Source organism: Crocodylus siamensis, chromosome 1, assembly GCF_052110815.1.
Source record: "Crocodylus siamensis isolate JL-2025a chromosome 1, ASM5211081v1, whole genome shotgun sequence".
Classification (NCBI taxonomy): Eukaryota; Metazoa; Chordata; order Crocodylia; family Crocodylidae; genus Crocodylus; species Crocodylus siamensis.
In genome coordinates this window covers 424,485,403-424,510,178 of record NC_143395.1, presented here as the reverse complement: position 1 = coordinate 424,510,178, position 24,776 = coordinate 424,485,403, and the positions used below count along the sequence as shown (strand labels likewise).

General features: G+C 55.5%; 1 protein-coding gene across 1 annotated transcript in view; it reads left to right on the top strand.

The window, feature by feature from the left end:
* OTOF (otoferlin) overlaps positions 1 to 24,776 on the top strand; it is a 150,492-nt gene that overhangs the window by 17,410 nt on the left and 108,306 nt on the right. The window contains exon 3 of the mRNA XM_090031117.1: positions 14,931 to 15,019. Within this exon, the coding sequence (XP_089887243.1) occupies positions 14,931 to 15,019 (89 nt within the window). The remainder of the gene's footprint in view (positions 1 to 14,930; positions 15,020 to 24,776) is intronic.

The following is a 24,776-nucleotide window of genomic DNA, read 5'->3' as shown; positions in this document are numbered from 1 at the left end:
CTGCTATGGCACTGGCTTCTCCAGCCAGCCCTTTACACACCCAGCAGCACCCCGTGATGCAGTCTGCCCTGCCACAGCCTCAAAGCGAAGGTGTTCAATCTGGGTGCATCTACTGCACAGTAACCAAAAATTACAGCACAGTACGGGCACGTGGTTACACGTGCATGCCCGTGCTGTGCACTAACTGTGGTGAAGTATACCAATGTGGGCGTAAATTTGCTTCCTGCATCACGCACATAGCAAATTTATGCCCGATTAGTTATTGTGCAGTAAGGCATGTGTAGACGCCTTGCTGTGCAGTAGTGCTGTCTGTGTTGACTGTCCACACACAGCGATACTGCACTGTAATGACTGCATGTGTAGACGCCGGCCTAAAAACTGTGCAGTAAATGCATGTGTAGATGCACCCTCTGAGTGCTGGTGCGGGTAGCAATAGTGAGCTGTTATTTCTTGCTCGGCCAGTCATTCAAGGGGGTTGCTGCACATGGATGGTCATGAACACACCTTCTCTATCTCAGCTTGAACCCCAGGGGTCTGCTCAGGTCTTAACCTCCCTGCTGGAGCTGCCAGCATTGCTGTGGTTGAGTGCCCAGAGCAATGTGAATACCAGCCCCTGCAAACAGGTGTGAACTCCCTGGGAGCTGGCCTGAGACCCCAGCCTCACACCAAGTCAGCTAGCGATCACCCCTTAAATGTGGGCATGCTCCTTTAGGTGCAATGTGGCCCGGTAGGTAGAGGGCACCAAGGCAGGGGCAGGACACCTGGGCTCTGTTCCCTGCTCTGTGTCTTGAGCCCCTGCCGCGTTACATACACCATGCAATTAATTTGCAATCGATGTAGACTGGCAAAGCAATTATCTTGCCATAAATATGGCCGCCCAGCTGCAAAGTTAGCGCTTGAAAATGTGTAACAGCTTTGTAGCTGGTTTCTATCCAGCTTTCATTTGGATGTGTGATAGAAGCCTTCATTTCCCAGCTCGAAAATGGGGTTCAGGCTGTTTCTCCTGGAGATCTTCCAGCGACATCTGCCTAAGGCCAGACATCGCTGTGAGGCAAATCAAGTCAGCACCACTTGACCTTGCCCATAGCTTCATAGATTATGGAGTCAGAAGGGACCCAACGGATCATCGTGTCTGACCCCCTGTCCCAGGCAGGAAAGAAGACCGAGGTCAGACAACCCCAGCCAGGTGACTGTCAAGCCTCCCCTTGGAGACCTCCGAGTTAGGTGACGGCACCACCCCTCTTGCAGCCCGCTCCAGACTCGTCACCCTTACTGTAAAAAAAGTCTTCCCAATGTCTAACCTAAATCTACTCTCCACTAGTTTGCACCCATTATTCCTAGCTACTCCCTGGGGCGCTCTGGTAAACAGCGCATCCCCAATTCCCTGCTGCCCTCCCCTGATAGACTTATAGGTGGCCACAAGGTCACCCCTCGGTCGTCTCTTGTGAAGGCTGAAGAGGTCCAGATCCCTCAACCTCCCCTCATAGGGTCTTTCACAGAGACCACTAACCACGAGAGCGTCCCTCCTTCGGACCCTCTCCAGATCCTCCGTGTCCCTCTTGACGTGCAGCGTCCAAAGCTGGACACAGCGCTCCAACTGCAGCCTGACCAGCGCCGCGTGGAGAGGGAGCATCACCTCCCTCGACCTGTTGGTCATGCACCTGCTAATGCACGACAAGGTGCGGTTGGCTTCATTGATGGCCTCGCTGCGCTGCGGCTCATGTTCATCTTGGAGCCAGCTATGACTCCACGATCTCTCTCAGCCTCTGAGCTGCTGAGGAGGACATCCAGCCCCCAACCTGGAGGTCTGCTGGGGATTCCTCCTTCCTAGGTGGAGCACCTTGCATTTATCTTTGCTGAATTGCATCCTATTTCGTTTCACTCATTGATCCAACCTGTCCAAGTTGGCCTGTATCCACTCCCTGCCCTCTGGTGTATTCACTTTGCCCCATAATTTGGTGTCATCTGTGAACTTGGAGAGGGTGCTCCCCACACCCTCGTCCAGATCGCTGATGAAGATATTAAACAACACCGGTCCAAGGACCGACCCCTGCGGGGCCCCACTGCCCACCCCCTTCCAGGCCGAGACCGACCCGTCCACCACCGCTCTCTGGTGCGGTCCCTGAGCCAGTCCCCACCCCCTGACCATGCAGGCATCCACTCCACAGCCCGTTAGCCTCCCCGTGGGAATAGGATGCGACACTGTGCCGAAAGGCTTCCGAAAATCCAGGTAGATGACATCGGCCTCCGCTCCTGTCACGGCAGCGTGTGACCTGGTCGTAAAAGGCTATAAGGTTTGTCAGGCAGGATCTACCTGCGACGAACCCGGGCTGGTTTCCTTTCGGCATCATTTCCCCTGCTGGGCTTACACAAATGTGCTCTTTGATGATTTTTTCTAGTATTTTCCCAGGGATCGAGGTAAGACAGACTGGCCTAAAGTTACCCGGCTCCTCCCTTCTCCCCTTCTTAAAAACGGGCACCACGTCGGCCCTTTTCCAGTCCTCGGGGACCTGTCTGGAGCACCATGAGGGCTCAAACAGCCGTGCCAGTGGCTCAGCAACGACACTGGCCAAGTCCTTCGGCACCCGTGGATGGAGGTCGTCCAGGCCGGCTGACTATCCAGCACTTGCTGGATACTTTTCCCACTCGTCACTGGATTGTAAATTCGACCAAATGATGGTCGCCATCTCCCCGGTCACTGTGCACTCGCAGGTCCCCCCCGAGATCGTCCCCAGTTGCTTAGACCAGGTCTAGCAGGGCGCTACCCCGGTGGGATGGGACACCCCCGGGTTAGGTGGAGGTCCTGCACGCAGTGTAAGAACTGCCTTGAGTGGCTTGTTTTGGCCATCTGCTCCTCCCAGCGAAAGGCTTTCTCCAAACCATGTAACCCAGCCAGCCCCTTCCCCTCTCCCCTCTGCAAAGCCTTGGGGAAGCAATTGCCAGCAGCTACTCAGCAAAGAAAGAACTTTTTTCTTTTGCATCTACCTTGTACTGCTGAGCAACGCAGTCTGCATGACCCCTGGCCTTAAAATACCCGGACTGTGATGCCGAAGCTGGCAAAGGGGATGCATTATTAATCCATGTTAGTAGGACTTTTCTCTCCCGAGCAGGGGTATCGCCTTTGTTGAGAATCCTCTGCATTGAAAGAGCAATAGCAACCTCCTATGAGCTCCTAGGAGGGTGCAACCGGGTCGTGGATGAGATTTCACTCGGTTATCCCACCTCGTTTGTTATGGGGATGGTGCGGGCAGGAGCTCAGCACTCTGCTCCCAATGGGGAGAGAGAAGGCAACAGGGGAGAGAAAAAGAGAGCAAGGTAGTCACGTAAGAAAGTAGGAGCTGCCAGACAGAGACAGCCAAGATGCTCTGGAGAGGCAAGAGCCCTGCAGGCAATAGACGTGGGATTGCACACACACACTTACACCCCCCCGCCATCTGCCCAGCAGCGACAGCTGGACGCCAACTCTGCTGCATATGGTTGAGTCTCTGAGCAGTTTGCTTTCCCAGTTGCTCTTCCCACGATCCATAGCACCATCCAGTCTCTCTCGGGGAAGGCCCGGCCGAGGGATGCTCCTAAGGCAATGATTTCTCATAAGAGGGGTAGTAAAGCCCTGGAGCAGGTCACCCAGAGAGGTTGTGAGATCTCCATCCTTGGCTGGCATGATGTAGCTGGGGCTGGTCCTGCTTCGACCTCCTGACAATGACCTTGTCTTGGCCTGCAGACAGCTGGTGGCAGAGCAAATGTGTTGTGAGCTCCCCGCGCCAATGGCTCAGGGATGTCTGCAGGTGTTTAGAAATAGTTCACATCCCCCGGGTTATGGGCCTCTTTTGGGAGCTCAGGAGCCCAGGGCTGGTTTTTGGAGCAAGTAGCACAGGACAGCTCGTTCTGGCAGGGTCAGTCCTGGGGCCTGGCCGCATCGCTCGGTGGCGCGGGAGCGTTTTCTCAGGTGGCCTCTTGCTGCTGTGGCTTTTGATGGGCGGGCTGCTGGGATCGGTGCAATGCTAGCGAGCCGTCTTCCGGCTTCTAGAGGCACAGCGGAAATACAGCTCGAATCCGTGTTTGGTTGGTGCGGTGTCAGTCGGACAGCACACCAGCCGGCCTGATTGACCGTCAGCCCAACTGAGTGGATCTGACCCGTGACAGGCAGTGATGCAGCACGTCCCAGAGGCTGCTAGGAGCAGCAAATCTTGCAGCCCCTGTATCGGTACCAAAAATACCCCAATCTCACGCCAGCTTCGTCTGTCTGTCTATTGAAATGTCCATTTCTACTTGTCTCATAGCATCCTAGCGCTGGGGGGGCTGGGAGGGAGCCGCAGCGGTCACATCTAGTCCAACCCCTGCCTGAGGCAGGACCAGCCCAGGAACATCATGAGCCGTGTCCAGCGCCAAACTCCCAAAGCAAGTTATATTCTCCCAGCTCAGCCAAGGTGCGTGCCGAAGAGTCGGGCAGAGAAAGCCCTTCAAGGATGGCCTCAAGGCCAGCTTGAAAAGGTGCAACATCGGCATCAACTCGTGGGAGACGACCGTCCAGGACCGCCCCGAATGGAGGGAGAGTCGGCTGCAGGGAGCTCAGTACTTTTGAAACCCCACGTGATGGTCGGAGCTGGAAAAGCAGGAGCTGCAGAAGCAGCGAGTCATGAATTAAATCAAGAATCCAGCAGGTGGAAACACGTGCCCTAATTGCAACAGGGTCCGTCTATCCCGGATCGGCCTCGTTAAGCATCTTTGGACCCCCTGAAATGACAGTCACGGAAGACAAGCATCCTCGACTGCGAAGGGCTGCTGTCAATGACTTGACGTGCAGCGTCCTGCAGATACAGCCGGCGTGGCAAGGAAGGGAAGAGGTTGCACAAATGCTGTCTCAGTTCCCCGGTGACCCACAGTTAGCTTCACCAGAAGGAGCAGAAACTGTATTTGCAATGTGATGGCGCAGTGCATTTCACAGCCCAGGCCTGGTGCTTTTAGCACGTTGTGAGCTGCATGGGCAGGGCAAGGCAGCCTGGCTCCATGCAGCGTACCCAGGCTCGTTCTCGCCTGCCCCCTTCCTCCTCCTCAGTGCTTGTTACACTCACTTGTGGCAGCTTTTTGCTAATAGCTAGTAAGGGCCTTCACCCAGGGGCCTGCACTTTCCTTCAAGTGCCTGCAGCATGTGGCTCACCAGGACTCCAACCCCAACGCAACACATGCACCGGGAATAATCCCATGCAATACCCGTTTAGCAACAGCCTCATGGGTTTCACTCTTGCCTGCGGAGAACGGCTGCAGACGCTTCCTTTGGGGACGCCGAATAGCCACGTGCAGGTTCCAGCATGAGCCCTAGTTGCCTTCTTGCAAAGGCTTGCACCAAGGAAACGCGTCTGCCCTGTTCGGGAGGATCTCCTTGCCGGGCTGCAGGTTCGTGATGTAGGAGAGGTCCGTCCACCTGTCTCCTTAGATGCTGAAAGTGGCATCACCTTCCATAGGCGACAGCCCACTTAGCATCTGGGGAGGTAGGCTATCACCTACAAAAGCTTGTGCCTCTTTAAACAAGTTAGTCTCTAAGGTGCCACCCTTGCTTGTGCCTCTTTAAACCAGTTAGTCTCTAAGGTTCCCTGCCTTCTGCCTGACTTCAGCCTAACATGGATGCTATCCAAGTCTGGCTACCTAGCCGACTGTAGAGGACTCTTTAGTCTGGCAGACCAAGGCAGAATAAGATCAAGTGCTAGTGAATTAAAGCTAGGAATAAGGCACAATGAATTTAACAACCAGGTAATAAGGACTCATTGAAGCAATTACCGTGGGAGGTGATGGATCACCTCCCTAGCACTTCTAAAAGATACACAGCACTTCAACCACATGCAGGAGCTACTGGGGATACCCCTGGCACCTGGATGACAGAAGAGATTAATGAGGTTATTATGATGGTGCTTTCAGACCCCACCAGAATAGCACACCCGTAACAATTAAAACCAGCGCTTCTCGGAAAGGTTTTCTCCCGGCTGTTGCTGCCCGGATGAGAGAGATGAGACCCAACATCCCTAGGATGTCTGCATCTCTCCTTTCTGTGGCTGTAGAGTGATTTTCACCCCTTTAGTGCCATGGATCCCATGCTAGATACTCAAGTTAGGGAATTTTCTGCCCCGCTCCCCAGACAGACACGTAATAATCAGCCGTATGCAAGGGCAGGGGACAAAGCAGGGAGCTCCCTTCGGGTCGGCAGGTTTTGGCGCAGGCAGCTGGAAAGCAGGGCATTTTTTTATTGCAACAAGTATGGACAGAGCAGAACCAACGGGAAAGAAGGCCGGGAGGATGCTCACGAGTCCACCTCGTCCACCCCCATCTGAACCAGTCAGGCCCAGTGGTTTTCCAGCCTGCTCTTGAAAACTTCCAGTGACGGAGATACCCCCAGGTCTGTTCCAGTGCTGAGCCACCCGCAGAGCTAGGATGCTCTTCCTAAAACCTGCCCTGCTAGGGAGACTGCCAAGGTGCAAGCGTGAAGGAGTCGGTGGGGAATGGGCAGGTGACGGGCGCTGCGTCGCTGAGTGCAGGTGCTGGGATTAGGGCAGGATGGCCCAGTGGTCCGGGGCTTGGGAGACCTGGGTCCAGTTCCCTGCTCTGCTATTAGCTTGAGGAAATGACTTGGCAGTTCAGTGCCTCAGTTTCCCCCTCCACACCGTGGGAATAACACCAACATAGAGGATCGCACAGGGAATCGAAATGCTAAAGGACTGCGAGACGCTTGTGATATTAGAGTGACCAGGGAGATCCAGGCCCCCGCGGGAGTCGTGGAGAAGGGACGAGTTTCCCAAAGGGGCAGCACTGCAAGGGAAAACCACTGCCTGGGACAGGAAAGCATCCCCGCTGTCCTGCAGGGCATCTGTGCCAAGAAAGAGAGAGTCTCATAGACAAGGAGGGTGGAAAGGACCTCAGGAGGTCACGTCTAGTCCAGCCCCCTGCTCCAAGCAGGACCAGCCCAACTACATCATCCCAGCCAAGGCTTTGTCTACCCGGGTCTTCAACACCTCCAAGGATGGAGACTCCACCACCACCCTGGGGAGCCTGTCCCAGTGCTTCACCACCCTCCTCAGGAGAAAGTTTTTCCTTATCTCCAACCTCGACTTCCCTTGCTGCAGCTGGAGCCCATTGCTCCTTGTCCTGCCGTCTGCCCCACTGAGACCAGCCCAGCTCCATCCTCTTTGCAGCTCCCCTGCAGGGAGGTGACGGCTGCTGTTCAACCCCCCTCGGTCTCCTCTTCTCCAGACTCAGTCAGCCCAGGTCCCTCAGCCTCTCCTCGCCAGTCCTGTCCCCCAGCCCCACAACCATTTTCATTGCCCTCCGCTGGACTCTCTCCAACGTGTCCACCATCCTTTCTGTAGCGGGGGCCCACAGCTGGACACAGGACTCCAGATGTGGCCTCCCCAGGGCTGAATAGAGGGGAAGAATCGCTGCCCTCGATCTGCTGGCACCGCTCCTCGCACCGCAGCCCAGGAGGATGCCGGGCGCCTTCCTGGCACCGAGGACACACTGGTGGCTCACATTCAGCTGCTTGTCCCCTGTCCCCCAGGTCCTTTTGTGCAGAGCTGCTGCCCAGCCCCTCACCCCCAGCCTGCACTGGTGCATGCGATTGCTCCCTCCAGGACTCTGTATTTGTCCTTGTTGAACCTCATGGGATTTCTTTTGGTGCAATCCTCCAGCGTGTCAGGGTCTTTCTGAATCCTAGCTCGACCCTCCACCACATCTACTAGTCCTCCCAGCCTGGTGTCATCTGTAAAATCGTGAGGGTGCGCGCTGTGCCATCTTCCAGATGGGATGGAGGAATTCAAAGATTGTCTCTGCCTTAAGGGAGAGTGAGTCTAAATGCATTTTCTTTTTTAAATAGACCAAAGAGAGACTAAATGAGAATGCAGATTAGATTGACTTTTAACTGGTGACTTTTCTCATTTTCTGCTGCTGTTTCCTCGGCTCCTCCAGTCCCCCGAGGATCTCCCAGCCACTGCCTCTGCAGTACGGGACTGGAGACGGCAGTCGGGTTTTCCAAGAGACATCAGCTGCCCTCCACCCCGCTCCTCCCCATCCCTCCCAAGTGCTCACCAAGCTTTTATTTATAGGGCAATTTATAAAGATGAACATTTACCTGGTTGCCTTCTCATTGGCTTAACAAAACGACCCCCTTAAGGATGCCCTGGCATCTATATCATGGCGCATACCTGGCACTGGCCAGAACATATAGGCTGCATCCAAAAAGCACAGCTCATTTTTGTCTCATTGGACTGCTTTCATGATCTGCCCTGTCAGCAGGAGCGTGTTCACGGTTTGAAAGCATTCATTAAAGATCTGGGAGGAATACATTTTAGCCTGTGTTCGTGAATGGTTTGCTTTGATCGTGCTTCTTCGATCTGGGCTCTTGCACGGATTCCCCCTGTTCCTCATCCCTCGAGCACCTCCGAAGCATTAACGAATTGACCCTCTCAGCAGGAAAGAGGGTGAAAGACTCTGTATGCTCGATCTAAATGTTTTTGGTTTGCTGGGCACAAGTAAAACTGTGCTCCCACAGGCTGCGGGGTGAAGCCCTTCATGTTGCATTCAGGGGTCCCTTGCTTTTCATATGGAGACCTGGTTATTTGGGGCTGATTCGCCCTGTCAGCCCTATCTCCATCAGCTCCGGCGGGGCCGCGGTATCATCAGATGCCCGGTGCCTGCTTGCACTTCGATGCAACGCGGGGAGCCGGGGGCTCTGGTGGTCTTACATAGACAGCCCACGGCTCGTTCCTAGCAGGGCTTTGCAGAGACTTTGCTCATCAAACCGCGGTTTCTGCATGCAATGTTGTCACATGCAGCTATGCGGGCCTTTTAGGGGGTCTTTTCCCAGTCCCGCTGGGCACCATTGGGCTTTCTCTCCTTTCAGTGGCCCTGCGGCCTCGTGCTCACCTATTGCAGGGGACACAGAGCTGGAAGGGACCGTCCGGGTCCCCAGAGGCAGAGCTCTGCTTCCACCGTGTGCGAGTCCAGCTGGAAACCCTCCCTGCTCCTCGCTGTGGCCCGGGCTCAACCCCTGCCTGCCCAAAGCATTCGCTTCCTTCTGCTTCCCGGCCAAAATTTATTCCATGCTATGCTTGGCCTGCCCCCAGATTGTGCAGGGAGCCCAGTTGTGTCCCCCCTTGGCCTTCATTTTGCTGAGATGAGAGGGGTCATCATTGCTCCCACCACCCCCCGGCCCTTCCCTGCACTGGACCCGGTCTGGGAAGGCTTTGAGGCCATTCTCCTTCCTAAGCCAGCTCCTTGGTTGCATTTCTTCCCCCCTGCCACTCACTACCCCCCATTAATTACTTCTGTGACTAGAAGCCAGGGATTGGGGCCCTGCTTGTTCCGGATACCCTGGTCAGCTTGTGCTTGCAGCTTTCTGAGCCCTTTCAGAGCCCCCCCACTGCAGAAGGGATGTGCACACATTGGAGAGAGTCCAGCGGAGGGCGACGAAAACGGTTGTGGGGCTGGGGGGCTGAAGCAGCAGGACATGCCGAGGAGAGGCAGTCGGGGTACTGCTGCCTTCTCTGCGGGATGCCTGCCGGTCCTGGACGGGGAAGCTCTGGCTCAGTGATGACAAGTCCTGGGAGCCGATGAGCTGGGAGACACAGCCGGCAGTTGGGGGAGCAGGAAAATCATAGAGGTCACAGGGCCGCGGGGCTGGAGGGGAGCTGCAGACGTCCCATCTAGTCCAAACCCTGCTTGAGGCAGGAGCAGCCCAGACAAACCCATTGCCCAGCCTCTGGGCAAAACTACGGTCACCCCGACACAGCACCAGGCACCGCACATGACCCTGCCCCAGGGAGAGCAGGGGGAACAGAGCAGCCAGCGTCCTGCTGCTGTAAAAGGGGGTTCATATATAGTCCAGAGACCCCAGGTAGAGGCCGTGCTCCTGCTGCGGAGGAAGGCAAAATCCCCCCAGTCTGTACCAATCTAAGCGGGGCGGGGAATCCCGACCTGACCCCAAATCCTGCAATCTTGCATGTGCACAGAGCCTTTCATGGGGAGAAGCTAAGACAGCCTATGCAGGGAACCCACCTATAAATTGCAGCCACCTCTGGGGAGGAACATGGCACCATGTACTGCAGCGTTGCACTGCCCCTTGGCACAGGACAGCACGTTTTGTATCCAGGTGGTAGAAAGGACGGTCATCCAGCTGGAAGTTAGCTCTGGGCTCTTCTTTTGGGGATCATTAACAACCACAAGGCCCGGATGGCTGCAACGTGCCTCTCCTCTGAATGACGGCAGCTCCGTGCTCTCCAGGACCGGCGTAGGGAGCTGGTTTCAAGGTGGCCTGGATGGAAAAGCCCTGCTCCTCAACCACCTACCCCCTTTTCCACGGCGTGGTTTGCCTTGCCAGGGGCACGTCTCTGCAGTCGCGGCCTGGTGCAGGCTGCTGAGATACGGCAGCTTTGCAGGGCCGAATAGCACGAAAGCAGGATAATAGCTCTAGGAATTGGCAGCCGCATCCCCTGCCGAGCGTATTGATCGGTTCGGTTCCGGCTAATTAAACACGGCTGTCTGGAAAGCAAGGAGTGAAAAGGCTGTAGAGCCGCTGTGAAGCGAGGTTAAAGCACAGCCCGTCCCGGAGCATGAAACAGCACACTGGAAACAGAGGGACTGTGGGCCAAACGAGGGACAGCTCTTAATGACTGCTCCCCGCCAACAACACTCAGTGCTGTGGTTCAGTCCTGCTGGGGTTCAGGACTTGAAGACCCAGGTGAAGGGACTTGAGGGCAGCAGTTCTCAGCCTTTGCAGACCCCAGGTCTCCTTCTTAACTCTTGTGCACTGAGTAGCAGGCACCCTATTTAAGAAATTCATTTTCAGTCCAGTTTTGGGCCCTGCACTACAAAATCCCATGCACCAAGGCGGGGGGGATGGGATGGGCAGCAGCTCTGCAGAAAGGACCTGGGGGTGACAGTGGACAGGAAGCTGGACAGGAGCCGGCAGTGTGCCCTTGGTGCCAAGAAGGTGACCGGCATCCGGGGCTGCATCGGGAGGAGGGACGTGATTCTTCCCCTCTCTTTGGCACTGGGGAGGCCACATCTGGAGTCCTGTGTCCAGTTTTAGGCCCCCCACTACAGAAAGGATGTGGACACACTGGAGAATGTCCAGTGGAGGGCAATGAAAACAGCTGTGGGGCTGGGGGACAGGACTGGTGAGGAGAGGCTGAGGGAAATGGGTTGCTTTAGTCTGCAGAAGGGAAGACCGAGGGGGATTGAATAGCAGCCGTCACCCCCTGCCGGGGGGCTGCAAAGAGGATGGAGCTGGGTTGGTCTCAGTGGGGGCAGACGGCAGGACAAGGAGCAATGGGCTCAAGCTGCAGCAAGGGAAGTTGAGGCTGGATATTAGGAAAAATTTTACCACTAGGAGGGTGCTGAAGCCCTGGAATGGAGTACCCAGAGAGGTGGTGCAGTCTCCATCCCTGGAGGTTTTGAAACCCTGGGTAGACCAAGCCTTGGCTGGGATGATGTAGCTGGGGCTGGTCCTGCATTGAGCAGGGGGTTGGACTAGACGTGCCCTCCTGAGGTCACTTCAACCCCTCATTTTCTATGATTATATGATTTTAATTGACTGCAGGGCTTACCTCCTTGCACCCTACAGCACCCTTAAAAAGATCTCATGACCCCCTGGCTGAGAATCACTGCTCTGAATACTGGATCCTCAAGTGATCCACTGAGGACTGACACCTTTCTCTGTAGCTGGGAGCATGGTCTCCTTCCTTGCATCCCTTAAACATCTTCTAAGAAACTTCTTCCTGACCGTCCAGGGCCCAGATATTCACGGTGCCCCTGTCCCCCTGCTTTATCTGGGGCAAGTCAGGGGGTGTTTGATGGTTTGGGTGCTGTTCCCGGCAGCTGTGTGAGGGGGCTGTCGGTGAAGTTTTTAAGACCAGGTTGCACAGATAACAGGGAGCTTGAACGTGCTGTTTCCTAAAGGCCCTGCAGGCTTTTATGATCTATCCTGGGGAATGATTTCTACTCTTTGTAGTCCTTTGCTGTAGCTTGTCCCTAGCCACCCACTATTTCCTATCATTTCCAGGGAAGAGGCCGTGAGGGAGGTGAGTCTAATTTTGTCAGGAGGAGTCAGGGGCATTGGATCAACAAGATAGGCATCAGGATGGCATAAGTTCAGTCTCATTGCAGGAGATACTCTGATGGACAAGACACAGGGTTTGCCTACATATGTATCTAGGGTCAACTTTTAGGGTCACCTCCACCAGCCACACCAGCTTCCCATCTCACTGTGCAGCCCACCCCAAAGCTATCTATATTATATTATATTACATTATATTATATTATATTACATTATATTATACGGCCCGTTCACCCTTCCAGGACTCAGGCAGTTTAGGGGGGTCTCCACGTGAATGGTTGGCAGGCAGGAAGGGACAGTGAAATCCATGCTGCCGGGGGAGAGAGCTCTGCATCTCAACCCTTTCATCCCCTTTGCTTCAAGCTGGGCAGAAACACTCAACCTGGGCCTCATGGGGTCCCAAACCATCTTGAAGCCAATGTGGGGTTGGAGACTGGACCTCTAACAGGATCTTAGTGAGGAGTCTGGATGGGTGGGTTGGCCCATGGCTTTTCTGCCTCCTTTTTCTCTGGTGTTTCAAGGATCAATTCTGGACGAGATCAGCAGAACGCGATAGTTGGTTGTGTCTCTGCCACTTGGCCCTGATGAGACTTTTTCAACTGATTTTGCAGGTTCAGTTTAAAATAGAGCGTTAAAACAGGCTCAGTGCAATGTGCTTTCCAAAGCCCTCCTCAGCTGATCCGTGTTGGTTTGCAGACACCCGAACTGAACAAAACCCTCCAGGCTCCATCAGTCCATTCCTCCTTGTCCAGATCAGGATGCTACGGTGATAGTGCATATGCCAGTGTCCTGCCGGTTTTTAAGTGCGCCCTGTTATTTTAGATGCTTTGCAGAGAGGCAGGGACTTGTGCTATTTTCTGCCAACACCTTTGGGAGGAAACTGCCTTTTTAATGTTGATTTAATGAAAACATTTTAAAGTGTTAAAACGCCGCTCCCTCTGCCCCTGGTGACCAAGCTCCTTTTGACAAGGTGTTGCCCTCTGCATTTACACCTGCTGCAGCAGCTCCATGCCCCATCCCCTGATGCTAGGGAAACTCTCAGCAGAGCGGAGCTGGCCACGGTTGAAGATGTGAGTGATCCTCTGCTGCAAAGAATCAGAAATCCCAGAGCCGTGGGGCTGGAAGGGATCTCCAGAGGTCCCATTTGATCCAAGCCCTGCCTAAGGCAGGATCAGCCCTGTGCAAACCAGCCCAGACCAACCTCTGAGCAACACAACACCGCCAGCCTCGATACAGCACCAGACATCACACCCCACCCTGCCCCAGGGAAAGCAGGGGCCTCACGGCACCGATGTCCTGCTGCTGCAAAGGGATTAATATGCATTAAGAGATCCCATGTAGATGCTACGAGCCTGCTATAGAGGAAGGCGACCCCTGCCCCCCCATCCTGTACCAATCTGACCAAAGGGGGGGAAATTCCTTCCTGATCCCAAATGCAGCATCAGTCTGAGCCTGAGCGCAGGGGCAAGACCCTCCAGCTAGGACCCTGCGGGGTTGGTCCCAGCAGGAGCATTGGCACAGCCCCATCCCCATCCCCATCCCGGGCTGCAGGCAGCACCCGGCGCCTCTGGGGGAGACTTAAAAAAACCCTGACGTGTTGCAGCAAAGGGGAGAGGAGGGAAAATTCCCTCTTAGCCCCATGTAGCCACCAGTAAAGCCGGGAAAATCCCCATAGCAAAGCGTGGACATCGCTGCACCTAGATCATCCCCCACCAGTGTCTGCCCACCCTCTCCGTGGCACCTCCAGGGATGGAGAGTGCCCCCCTTCCCTGGCATCTCCCCCACTGCCTCTGGCAGCAAAGTTTTCAATCTGAATCTACTTTGCTGCCTCCCCTTGGTGCACCTATAAGACATCCAAGGACACATAAGCATGATTTCAAAACCCAGCAAAGCCCTTCCCTGCCGGGCTGCATCCCCCAGTGACAGGAGAGAGGGATGCTGTAGACCCCCCTCCCCTGTCCCTGCACCGGGTCCTTTCCAAAACCTTGTCCCAGCATGTTCCCTGCCTTGCACCGCACCAGGATCCCGGGGGGCTGCTCCACGGGGCTTGCCCCCTCAGCGGCCGGTGGGTAATAGTGGTGACCAGCTAAGGAGGATGGAGCTACAGATGGGGTGAAAAGGAAGGCTGGGGGGAGAGAGAGCAGGGGTCTGTGCTGGGGACAAGCCAGAGCTAATTGCCCTTCTCAGGGCTGGTCAGGACAGGGGGTCGGTTTGGCTGTGAATTCAAGGCTGAGAAGAAACTGCTCTGAGGACAGGGCTCATTCACCCCCTTAAGGCAATGCCTGTGCAGGGGAAAGAGCCCCCATCTGCTTTGGCAGGGCAGGGAAGATACCCCTGTCCTGATAAAAGTCTTCCTGTCCCACCCCTGCACCCCATCAGTCCATCCCGCCATCAACCCAGCAATATTTCGGCGGGCGGGGAAGATGCCCTCGTGCCTGCCGCTGTTCAGCTAGGCATCAGGGAACAGGGTTTCCTCCGCTCCTGGAGGATAAAAGTGTGACACAGTTGTGAGCCTTGTGGTGTGAGCTATCCCACCAGGCTGATTCTTCGCGTTGGGGAAAGCCAGCGGACGCCCGGGATGTCTTTTAAATATCCTACGCCAGGAAATCTCCTTTGCCCGGAGCCCTGCCGTCAGTTCCTGGCTCTGCTTCTCGCTCGCCGCGTGGCCTCAGGCAGGTCCCTTTGCTCCCCTTCCCCGGGGCTCTTTGTGGCACTGCCTTGCCGCAGGCAGCACCGGCTGATCCCCGGGCACGTACGGCCCCCGCAACCCAGCGCCTGGCCTGCAGCAGCCCCCAGAAGTGCCCTAACCCGTTGCTCCTTCTGTCCTCCCCAGACCTTCCGGTGGCCCATTGCCAGCAACATCGATGGCAACGAGATGCTGGAGATCCAGGTCTTCAACTACAGCAAGGTCTTCTCCAACAGGTGAGCCAGCCCATCGCCTCCCCACTCCCCGCGCCCAGGGCAGCCCCCCACAAGCTGCTTCGAGGCTGGACCGAGAAGCGAACGGCCCCTTCTAGGGTTGCCAGAGGGATTCCCTGCCCTGCAAACCGGAGCTAAAATTTGCAGACTCGGTAGCCTGAAATTCTCTCTTTCAGCCCCTGAATAAGCTGCCTGCTTTTCACAGGGTCTTGCCGAGGCTTTTGGCTGGTGCACCACGCATTTGGGAGTGCGGGATGAGACACCTGGCACATCTGGCAGCCCTGCCACAGATGACTTTCTGGTTTATTTCTCTTCCTGCCTCTCTGGGTTTTATTTCCCTGGGCATTTAGGTTTCAGTACTGTGTGCTAGGTGATACATGTTTTCACAGATTTTTTCCTTTAGCGTGTTATTTAGCTCATTCATTCGGCATGTGCTTGAGAAAAAACTCCTTTCTCCCAGCCCTTGAGCTGCTGGGTTGGTTATTTCCTGGGGTTTCCCCTCACTGCAAAGACATCAGTGTGTTCCCCTGAAACTGGGGATTAAATACAAAGTGACTCTCAAAGGAGAAGCCTGGAAGGACCTGTGTGTACTGCCAAGGGAGCGGGGTGGAAAGAGGTGCTGTCTCTTTTGCAAGCCAGCTGAGGAGTTACGGGCTGGATGAATGGACCGTGAGGTGGACCGAAAACAGGCTGGATTGTCAGACTCAAAGAGTAGTAATCAAAGGCTTGATGTCTAGTTGGCAGCCAGTATCACGTGGAGCACCCCCGGGGTCAGTCCTGGGGCTGGTTTTGTTCAAAGTCTTCATCCAGATCCTGGAAGATAGTATGAGGTGCACCCTCAGCAAGTCTGCAGATGACACCAGGCTGGGGGAGTAACAGATGCGCTGGAGGGTCGGGTTAGGGTTCAGAGTGACCTCAACAAATTGGAGGATTGGAGCAGGAGAAATGTCCAACAAGGACAAGTGCAAAGTCCTGCACATAGGAGGGAGCCGTCCCCTGCCTGGTGCGGGCTGGGGGATGGGCTGGGCAGCAGCTCTGCAGAAAGGACCTGGGGGTGACAGGGGACAAGAAACTGAACAGGAGCTGGCAGTGTGCCCTTGGTGCCAGGAAGGTGACTGGCATCCGGGGCTGCGTTGGGAGGAGCGGTGCCAGCAGACCGAGGGCAGCGATCCTTCCCCTCTATTCAGCACTGGGGAGGCCACATCTGGAGTCCTGTGTCCAGTTTTGGGGCACCCACGACAGACAGGATGTGGACACATTGGAAAGAGTCCAGGGGAGGGCAATGAAAATGGTTGTGCACTGCAGCTGGGGGACAGGACTGGTGAGAAGAAGCTGAGAGAATGGGGCTGATTTAGTCTGCAGAAGAGAAGACCGAGGGGGATTGAATAGCCGCCTCCACCTCCCTGCAGGGGGGCTGCAAAGAGGATGGAGCTGGGCTGGTCTCGGTGGGGGCAGGTGGCAGGACAAGAAGCAATGGGCTCAGGTTGCAGCAAGGGAAGTTGAGGTTGGAGATTAGGAAAAACTTTCTTGGTAGGAGGGTGGTGAAGTACTGGACGAGGTTACCCAGAGAGGTGGTGGCATCTCCATCCTTGGAGGTGTTGAAGACCCGGGTAGACAAAGCCTTGGCTGGGATGATGTAGTTGGGGCTGGTCCTGCTTGGAGCAGGGGGTTGGACTCATAGTTTCATAGTTTCTAGGGTCGGAAGGGACCTGAGCAGATCATCTAATCCGACCCCCCGCCATGGCAGGAAAGAGTACTGGGGTCAAACGACCCCAGCAGGGTGTACATCTAACCTCCTCTTAAACCCCCCCAGGGTAGGAGCCTGCACCACTTCTCTTGGGAGCTGGTCCCAGACCCTAGCCGCCCTGACCGTGAAGTCGCGCCTCCTGGTATCTAGCCTAAACCTACCCTCTGCCAGCTTGTGACCGTTATTCCTGGTCTCCTGGCGGTGCTCGGGGGAACAGGGACTCCCCAATGCCCGCTGGTCCCCCTGACTAGTTTATAACAGGCCACGAGATCCCCCTCAGCCTTCTCTTGTGGAGGCTGAACAGGTTCAGGTCCCGTCGCCTCTCCCTGTAGGGCCTGCCCTGCTGCCCCCTGACCATGTGAGTGGCCTCCTCTGGCCCCTCTCCATGTTGTCCACATCCCTCCTGAAGTGCGGCGCCCAGAGCTGGATGCAGTACTCCAGCTGCAGCCTGACCAGTGCCGCACAGAGGGGGAGGATCACCTCCCTGGCCCTGCTCGAGATGCATCTGTGGATGCAGGACAAGGCGCGGTTGGCCTTCCTGACCGCGGCCCCACACTGCCGGCCCATGTTCATCTTGGAGTCAATGATGACCTCAAGATCCGTTTTTGCCTCCGTGCTGACAAGAGGGGAGTTCCCCAGCCTGTAGGTATGGTGCCGGTTGTTCCTCCCGAGGTGCATCACCTTGCACTTGTCGGTGTTGAATCCCATCCTGTTCTCATCCGCCCGCCCTTGTAACCTGTCTAGGTCTGATTGTAGCCTGTTGCATCCTTCCAGCGTCCCCACGTCCCCCCACATCTTAGTGTCATCAGCAAATTTGAACAGGTGCTTTTTACCCCCTTGTCCAAATCACTGATGAAGGTGTTGAACAGACTCGAAATGTCCTCCCGAGGTCCCTTCAACCCTCGTGGTCTGTGATTCTGCGATTAGATCTGGAACCAGAGAGCCCATGCGCTGCTTAGAGACACCCGCGACTGGAGCCGGTTACTGTAGGGCTGCGTGAGCACGAGGGATGCATTGCCCAAACCCACGGAAAAGCTGTAAAACCGCCCGTGGTCCATACACTCCCCAGCGGCGTAGCTCCGTTCTGCTGCCTGGTTGTTCCCTGATAGGGGAGCACGCTCTGGCAAGCTAGGACGTTGTGTAGGGGAGCGTGATTGGGTGATGTCTTGATTGGGGAAGATGGGGTCTGCTCTTTGGAGGCAATTAGGAATATAGAGACACGGCTGCAGTAAATCTATCATGGCAGAGAGCTAAGGCTATGGGAAGTTGCTCAGCTCCCAACCCATATTCTGCCAAAAATCAGCCCCCCATCTCTAAAAGCTCACTGTGAGCAGGCAGTGTCCTGACCAAAGGACCCCCCTCCGCACCCTGCACTGCGGTGACACAATGGATTGACGCTTTGCTGGATGCTGCATGGGGCTGGGAGGGAATTTTACCCCCCCCCCATGTGTAAGGGTTGTTTTTTCTCTAAGCCTCCCCCAGCGGTGCTTGGTGCTGCAGCCTGGGCTGTGCCAATGCTCCTGCTAGCACCAACCCCGCAGGGGCCTGGCTGGGGGGTCTTGCCCCTGCGCTCAGGGTCAGACTGAGGCTGCACTGGGGGTGAGGAAGGAATATTATCCCCCTGGTGAGATTGGTATGGACTGGGGGGTTTTGCCTTCCTCTGTCATGGAGGCACGGCATCTGCCTGGGGTCTCTCGAGTGTATATTAACCTTTGTAGCAGCAGGACGTTGGCTGCTGCGGTCCCCCTGCTTTCCCCACGGCAGGTTCAGGTGTGATGCCTGGTGCTGTGTCAAGGCTGATGGTGTTATTGTGCTCAGAGGTTGGACAGTGGATGTGTCCAGGCTGGTTTGCACAGGGCTGATCCTGCTCCAGGCAGGGGTTGGACTAGACGTGACCTCTGCAGCTTCCTGCCAGCTTCTTGGTGCATCTATGATAGAAACATCTGAACCTTGGAGCTTGCTTGTCATTTCTGGGGTGGCTTTGCTGGGCCCAGGCATGCCAGTCTCACACCCAGCACAGATCTTGTTGCTCTCTGATTTAGGCGCTCACAAAACACCAGCGCTGATGTGTCATGGCCCCTTCTGCATCCTTCACATTGTAGGTCAGGGGTGAGCAAAATATGGCCCGGGAGACCGTATTTGCTCCTGGCTGCCTGTCCAAGATGACAGGGGACACGGGCAGCAGGACCCAGGGGAAGCCAGCAGTGGGACCCAGCAGCAAGGTCCACCCAACCCTGCCCCCTGCTAGGCAGGGGCTTCTGGCCTGGGACTGTGGGACTATTTTTGCTTCCCTGCGCCAGAGAGGGACATGCAGCCCTCGACAGCTTGCCCAAACTTGGTAAGTGGCCCTCTGTCTGAAATAATTGCCTGCCCTTGTTGGAGGTAGCCAGCAGATCTAGTGTCTGAGTATGGGACTCAGGCTGGTGAGTGAAGCCTGGTCCCGAGGAAATACCATCGGGGAAGTTAGGCGCAAACAGGATGAGTTTAGTACTTGCTATGTGAGAGCAGAGATCCCTGCCCTGTGCAAGACCTCTGTGCTGAATGCAGGGAGCCCAGTGAGCAAGGGATTCTGGCCCCACATCCTCCTGCCCATTCGGCTGTCACTCCCATTTTGCAAGTGGGAGGCCACTGAAGCCTAGCAGAGGTGAAGCGATGTGACCAAGGCAAAGCGGGTAGTCAGTGGCAGAGGCCAGTGCCTATCCGGGCATCTGGAGCAGGAAGGCAGTGCCGTAACCACTCTTCAAGGGACAGGGAAGGGTTAAGTTGTGCGGGGGTGGGGAGCTGCAGCTGGGGATCGGTGTTCTCCTGTGAATAATGCAGCGGGCTGGGGAAAAGGAGACAGAGCCGAGCCCCAGATAAAAGCCCGACATCTGAGCCGTGCTCACCGTGAATTATTGAGAGCTCCGCGGCTCGGACAATGTTGCCTGGCTCGTTAAGGGGCTTGGGTTCCCTCCCAGGGGAGCAGTCGCTGTGCAGCTAATTAGCTTGCAAAAGGATCATTTCCCTGAGCCGTGTCAGCGGGGCGGGCACGGTGCCAGCCGCAGCCGGCCTGTCTCTCTCAGGGAGCCGATGGCTGGGCTCAGGCACCACAATGCCATGCCCTATCCCAATCCCTCCTGTAGGCATTGAAGGGCAGGGGGGATAGTGCCCTTGGCTCCGACCTGCACCGTTCGCCCTGTCCTGACTGGGCCCGGAAGGGATCTCCCACATCGCAACCCTGTTCAGCCAGATCCCTGCTCTGTGCATGGCCTCTATGATGAATTTAGGGAGCCCACCCCCTGCCCATTCAGCTGTCACTCCCATTTTGCAGATGGAGCCACTGAGGCCAAGGACAGGTGATGGGACCAAGTCCAAGCAGGGAGTCGGGGGAGTCAGTGGCAGAGGCCAGCACCCAGCCAAGCCGTCTGGCATGGGAAGCCACTGCCATAGCTGAGCTGAATAAGATCTCCGAGGAGAACCGGGTCTCCTAGCTTTTAGTCGAGTCACCCTGAGGTTAGGGGAACAGGAGACTCAGAGGGCTGGTGGGCCCAGCTCTCACAGCCCGGCAATCGTCCTCCCCACCCAGCGTGGGTTGAGCAGGGCTGAGAGCACGTCCTGCTGAAACTGGCCCATTCGACGTACAGGAGGATCATTGCTCTGGATCCAGAAGGAGTTGAAGCCCTGCTCTGTGAGCTAGGCTGTGCCCGGCAGGCCAGATGCCTGGGGGCCTGGCACTTTCCTCCTGCCTCTGATGCAACGCAGACGTTTCGCATTGCCTGAGGGGGTGCAGTGCAGGCATTTTGGGGTGCAATGCAGGCCATTTCAGGGACCTGAGCACATGGGGGCAGTAGGCCAGACTGGATGGAGACGCCGAGGAGGGGGCTTCGTAGCTGCTTGCTGTTGGGGATGGACAGGAGTCTCATTTAAAAGAGGAAAGTCAAAATGGGGAGGACGCACCCTAACCTGTCTTCCTGAGTGACCCCAGAGGATTCTGGGAGGACTCACAGAAAGGGTTAAACTTGGGCTTGGAGGTGGATTGTTTCAGAGCTCTCAGCCTCGTGCCATACCCCTGGCCTCCGACACTGACTCCCTGCGTCTCCTTGGTCAAGTCACTTTGTTTCTGTGCAGCCCCAGCTAAGAGCCAAGGGAAGATTCAGGCAGGGGGGTGAGACACAGTGCCAGGGAGCAGTCAGCAGGGCAGATGCCTGGGTGGGAATGGCTCCAAGAGGTACCAGAGCCTAGGGTCCTCTTGCAGGAGATGGGTGCCATGAGAGACGCTAGCTGGGGCTGGGGGTAGGTGCGTGGAGAGGGTCCTGGGTGCTTTCTGGGCAGGGGACATGCAGATCAGCCCTAAGGAAGGTGGCCAAATCCAGACCTGGAGTCCACATGGCCTCTCTTCACCCCGGGTCAGAGAGGGCAACGTGGTCCAACACATACAAGCACCTGCTTAGGAGTCATGGGATCTTCTCTCACCTCTGGCCTGCCGGGTGTGTCTCCATGCCTCAGTTTTCCCATCTATACAATGACAGGGAGACTCAGCCACATTGCAGTGTGCCTCGAGGCGTCGGGCAAGGCCAGGCCGTGGAAGAGCTGAGTCCCACGGTCGTGCGTGACACCCCCGCCCTGGCTCCTCTCTTTAGCATGTCAGCAGGCTGCCATCCGACCCCCCGACGAGCCCACGCGCCGCTGTGTGTACGTGTCCGGAGGCGGCGGGGGGAGGATGTGTAACATCCACCTACCTGCAACCGATACCGCGGCGCAGCGCCCAGATCTCATTACCGGGTGCGACAAAAAGACTCATTCCAAGAGCGGCTTGTAACCGTGCTGCATTTTCCAGCATCCGTGCAGAGGCTTTGTTTCCTCCTTTGTGCCCCGACATCCTCGGCTATGAAGATCTCTGCAATATTCAGGGCCTTTGTCTCACACCTTCCCCCTGACCCCCGCTTCCTCCCGAGGAGGGTGGCGAAGCACTGGAACAGGGAGGTGGTGCAGTCTCCATCCTTGGAGGTTTTGAAGACCCAGCAAGGCCACATTTTGGCTGGGATGCTGTAGCTGGGGCTGGTCCTGCTTGGAGCAGGGGGTTGGACTCGATGTGACCTCCTGAGCTCCCTTCCAGCCCTCATTTTCTGTGATTCTCTGATTTCTACTATTCTAAGATGCTGGTAGGTTCCCCCCATGTCCTGGACCTGGGCTCAGGGGTTGTGTTGCTGCTGGCAATGCTTCCCTAGACCAGAGGCTCTGGCATTTCATCATTAAAGATCCCCCAGCATGTCTGCAGGGTGAGGAGTCTGTTCTCTTGTCCCTTGGTGCAATTCTAGCTTTTCCTGTTGCATTTCACTTCCCTGACCCTCTCCACGGCTGTTCTCCCCTTTCATCTCACCCTGGTAAAACTGGCCACCGTGTTCCACCCCCAGAGCTGGCTGCATTTTCACACTGAGAAGCATTGCTTCTCAAAGACTTGGTCCTATCCCTGGCTTTGCTGCCGGCCTGCTGGGTGACTTGATTTCTTGTTGACTCAGTTTCCCCATCTTTAAAATGGGGACAATGATATTGCCCTCTTTTGGGATACACTTTGAGACCTGATGACCCTGGGGCATGGTATCTCTTAGGTCCTGTTCGTATGCCCTCCCTCTAAAGCCGCGATTCTCAGCTGGGTGACAGGGATCCTGCCGAGGGTGCTATGGGACGCCACACCATGTTAGTCCTGTTAGGTGTCCAAACACGATTCACAAGATAAACCCTCCCAAAATAGCAATAAAAACATTGCGACCCATCGTGAGCTGTCTGAGCTCTTTGCGACAGAAGACTTTTCTGTAGTACAAAAACCACTGAAAACCTCTATTTGGCTTTTTCCAAGGTGGGGGCTCTAGTTTAAAAAAGTCTGGAAATGAGGGGTCTAAAGCATCCACTGTTGGAGACAGGCCACTGAGCAACACGGCCCATTGCTCTCACCCAGCTGGCTCTGCAGATGCTCTTATGTGCCATATAATATTAATATTATCGAGCCTGCCACAACTGTGTTCATGCCAGTAATAACATTTCTGAATCTGCCCTGGCCCTGCTGGATCCTTCTCCCCCATCGGCTTAAACCTAAATTTTTCTTTTGCCGCTGGGAAGATATCAGCAGAGGCCGTGGGCATAGGATGAGTTTACCATTATGCCTTGTGCTGCATCAGGGTTGCCGGTAGTTTTATGAAGAGTATAGGGTAAGGATTAGGGTAAGGATGGTTTGCACAGGGCTGAGCCTGCCTCAGGCAGGGGTTGGACTAGATGTGACCTATGGATGTCCCTTCCAGCCCCACTTCTTTAGGATTTCAGTGATTTTTATGATTATGGATTTGTCTGGGATGGTTTGCACAGGGCTGACTAGACGTGACCTCTGCAGCTCCCTTCCAGCCTCACTTCTGTATTATTCTCTGATACCGCGGAGGCCAGGATTTTTTAGGGCGATCTCTTTTATTGGACCCACCGCATAGATAAAGTTAGGCAAGCTTTCGGATGCAAGGCTTTCTTCATCAGAGCAGAGCTGAAAGCCAGCCCAGCAAAGTGAAAAATGGTTGGAAGAAGGAGGAGAATAACTCCCAGGAGCAGCAGGCAAACGGCAAGCAGAAGAAAAGCTGATTCCTAGGAGATCAAGTCGTCTCAGCGGGGCGGAGGGTCATTCTCCATTTCCTACACAGCGAATTGCAGACACATGATGCTCAGCCTAGCGCTGGTCTGAGTCGCGGGTACAGTTACCCCGTGGAAGGTGAGATGCCTGGGGGGTACATGTGTACTGCCACGTGTCTGCCCCCCAGTCCAGCCTGCCACGGCTCGTGCAGAACGGCTCCACTGCCGCCTCCCGGCCAGGTGCTGTACTGGGGCCCTCTGCAAGCCGCGGCCTTGGGAGAGCGGCTGTGTGCCTGCTCCTTACTGCAGAGTAAACCCAGGGTAGAATCAGCCCTGGTTTGTGCTGTATTTGGACAGCCGTGAGCAAGCAGCGGGGTCTGCAGGGGCAGGGAAGGACCTGCTTTCTGGTCTCGTGCCCTTTCCTTGCTCCGGTGTCGGGCTGGGGCTGCTGACTGCAGCTCCGTTGCATACGGTTTAGCTATGTTAGGACACTGCGGCATGATTCTGATCACCCATGTCACATGTCCCTTCAGGCCCCTTTGTGCAGTCTGAATCACCCAAGAGATGCTCGGTAATTTGGCTCTGCAGAGCCCTTTGCATTCGTCTTCCTCCAGGTGGGTTATCCATGCCCCTCTTGGCTTTGGGGCCTGTGCAGCTGCCAAGCTGCAGAGCAATACTGTCATGCTATGGTGGAAATATGCAGAGCAGGGGATTCTGGGTGATTTTATTCTGGTTTTGCACTGGGTATATTTATTGCCCAAGTCAGGTTTTGCATTTGCAGCTCTACAAAACCAAGGGGGCTGAGGAAGAGGAGGACAGGGTCTTTTTTCGTGGTGAGTGGAGTCAGGGATGCCCTGGTTCAGTTTCCTATCTATCCCTCACTTTGTACCTGGAGAACATTAAAAGCCAGCAATGAATGAAGCGTTGGCACTCAGAGGCAGCTGGAGAAAGATGCCAGGAAAAATCAGTGACATGCTCCGGCTGGTGATATTAATGATCTCCTCCGCTTCGGGCTCCATAAACGAGGTGCAGGGATCCATCACTGTCAGCCTCCACTGACAACAGGTATAGCCGTAAATGAGCATCATGTTTATTCTTGCTCAAATCCAGCCTGGGGAAATCCTGGCCCACATTCACCTGTATTCAGAGCAGTTTTTCAGAGCGTGTTAGTGGCTTTGCTCTAAGGCAGATATTTTTTTCTTCCATTTTGGGCCTCACAGGGAGCAGCTTTTTAACTACAGGAGCGATTTGGATCTTACGGTGCACGAGACCTTCTGCATGTTCAGTGCAGCGTAAGCGTGTCTGGATGGTGTGAACACAAGGGAGGGTTTGTTTCAAGTGGGGTCTAATGAAGAACTGTGGAAAATGCATGTAGCCCCTGCTCGTTAGAGGTCTTAAGGTGTTATGGAGGATGGTAGAGTCGAA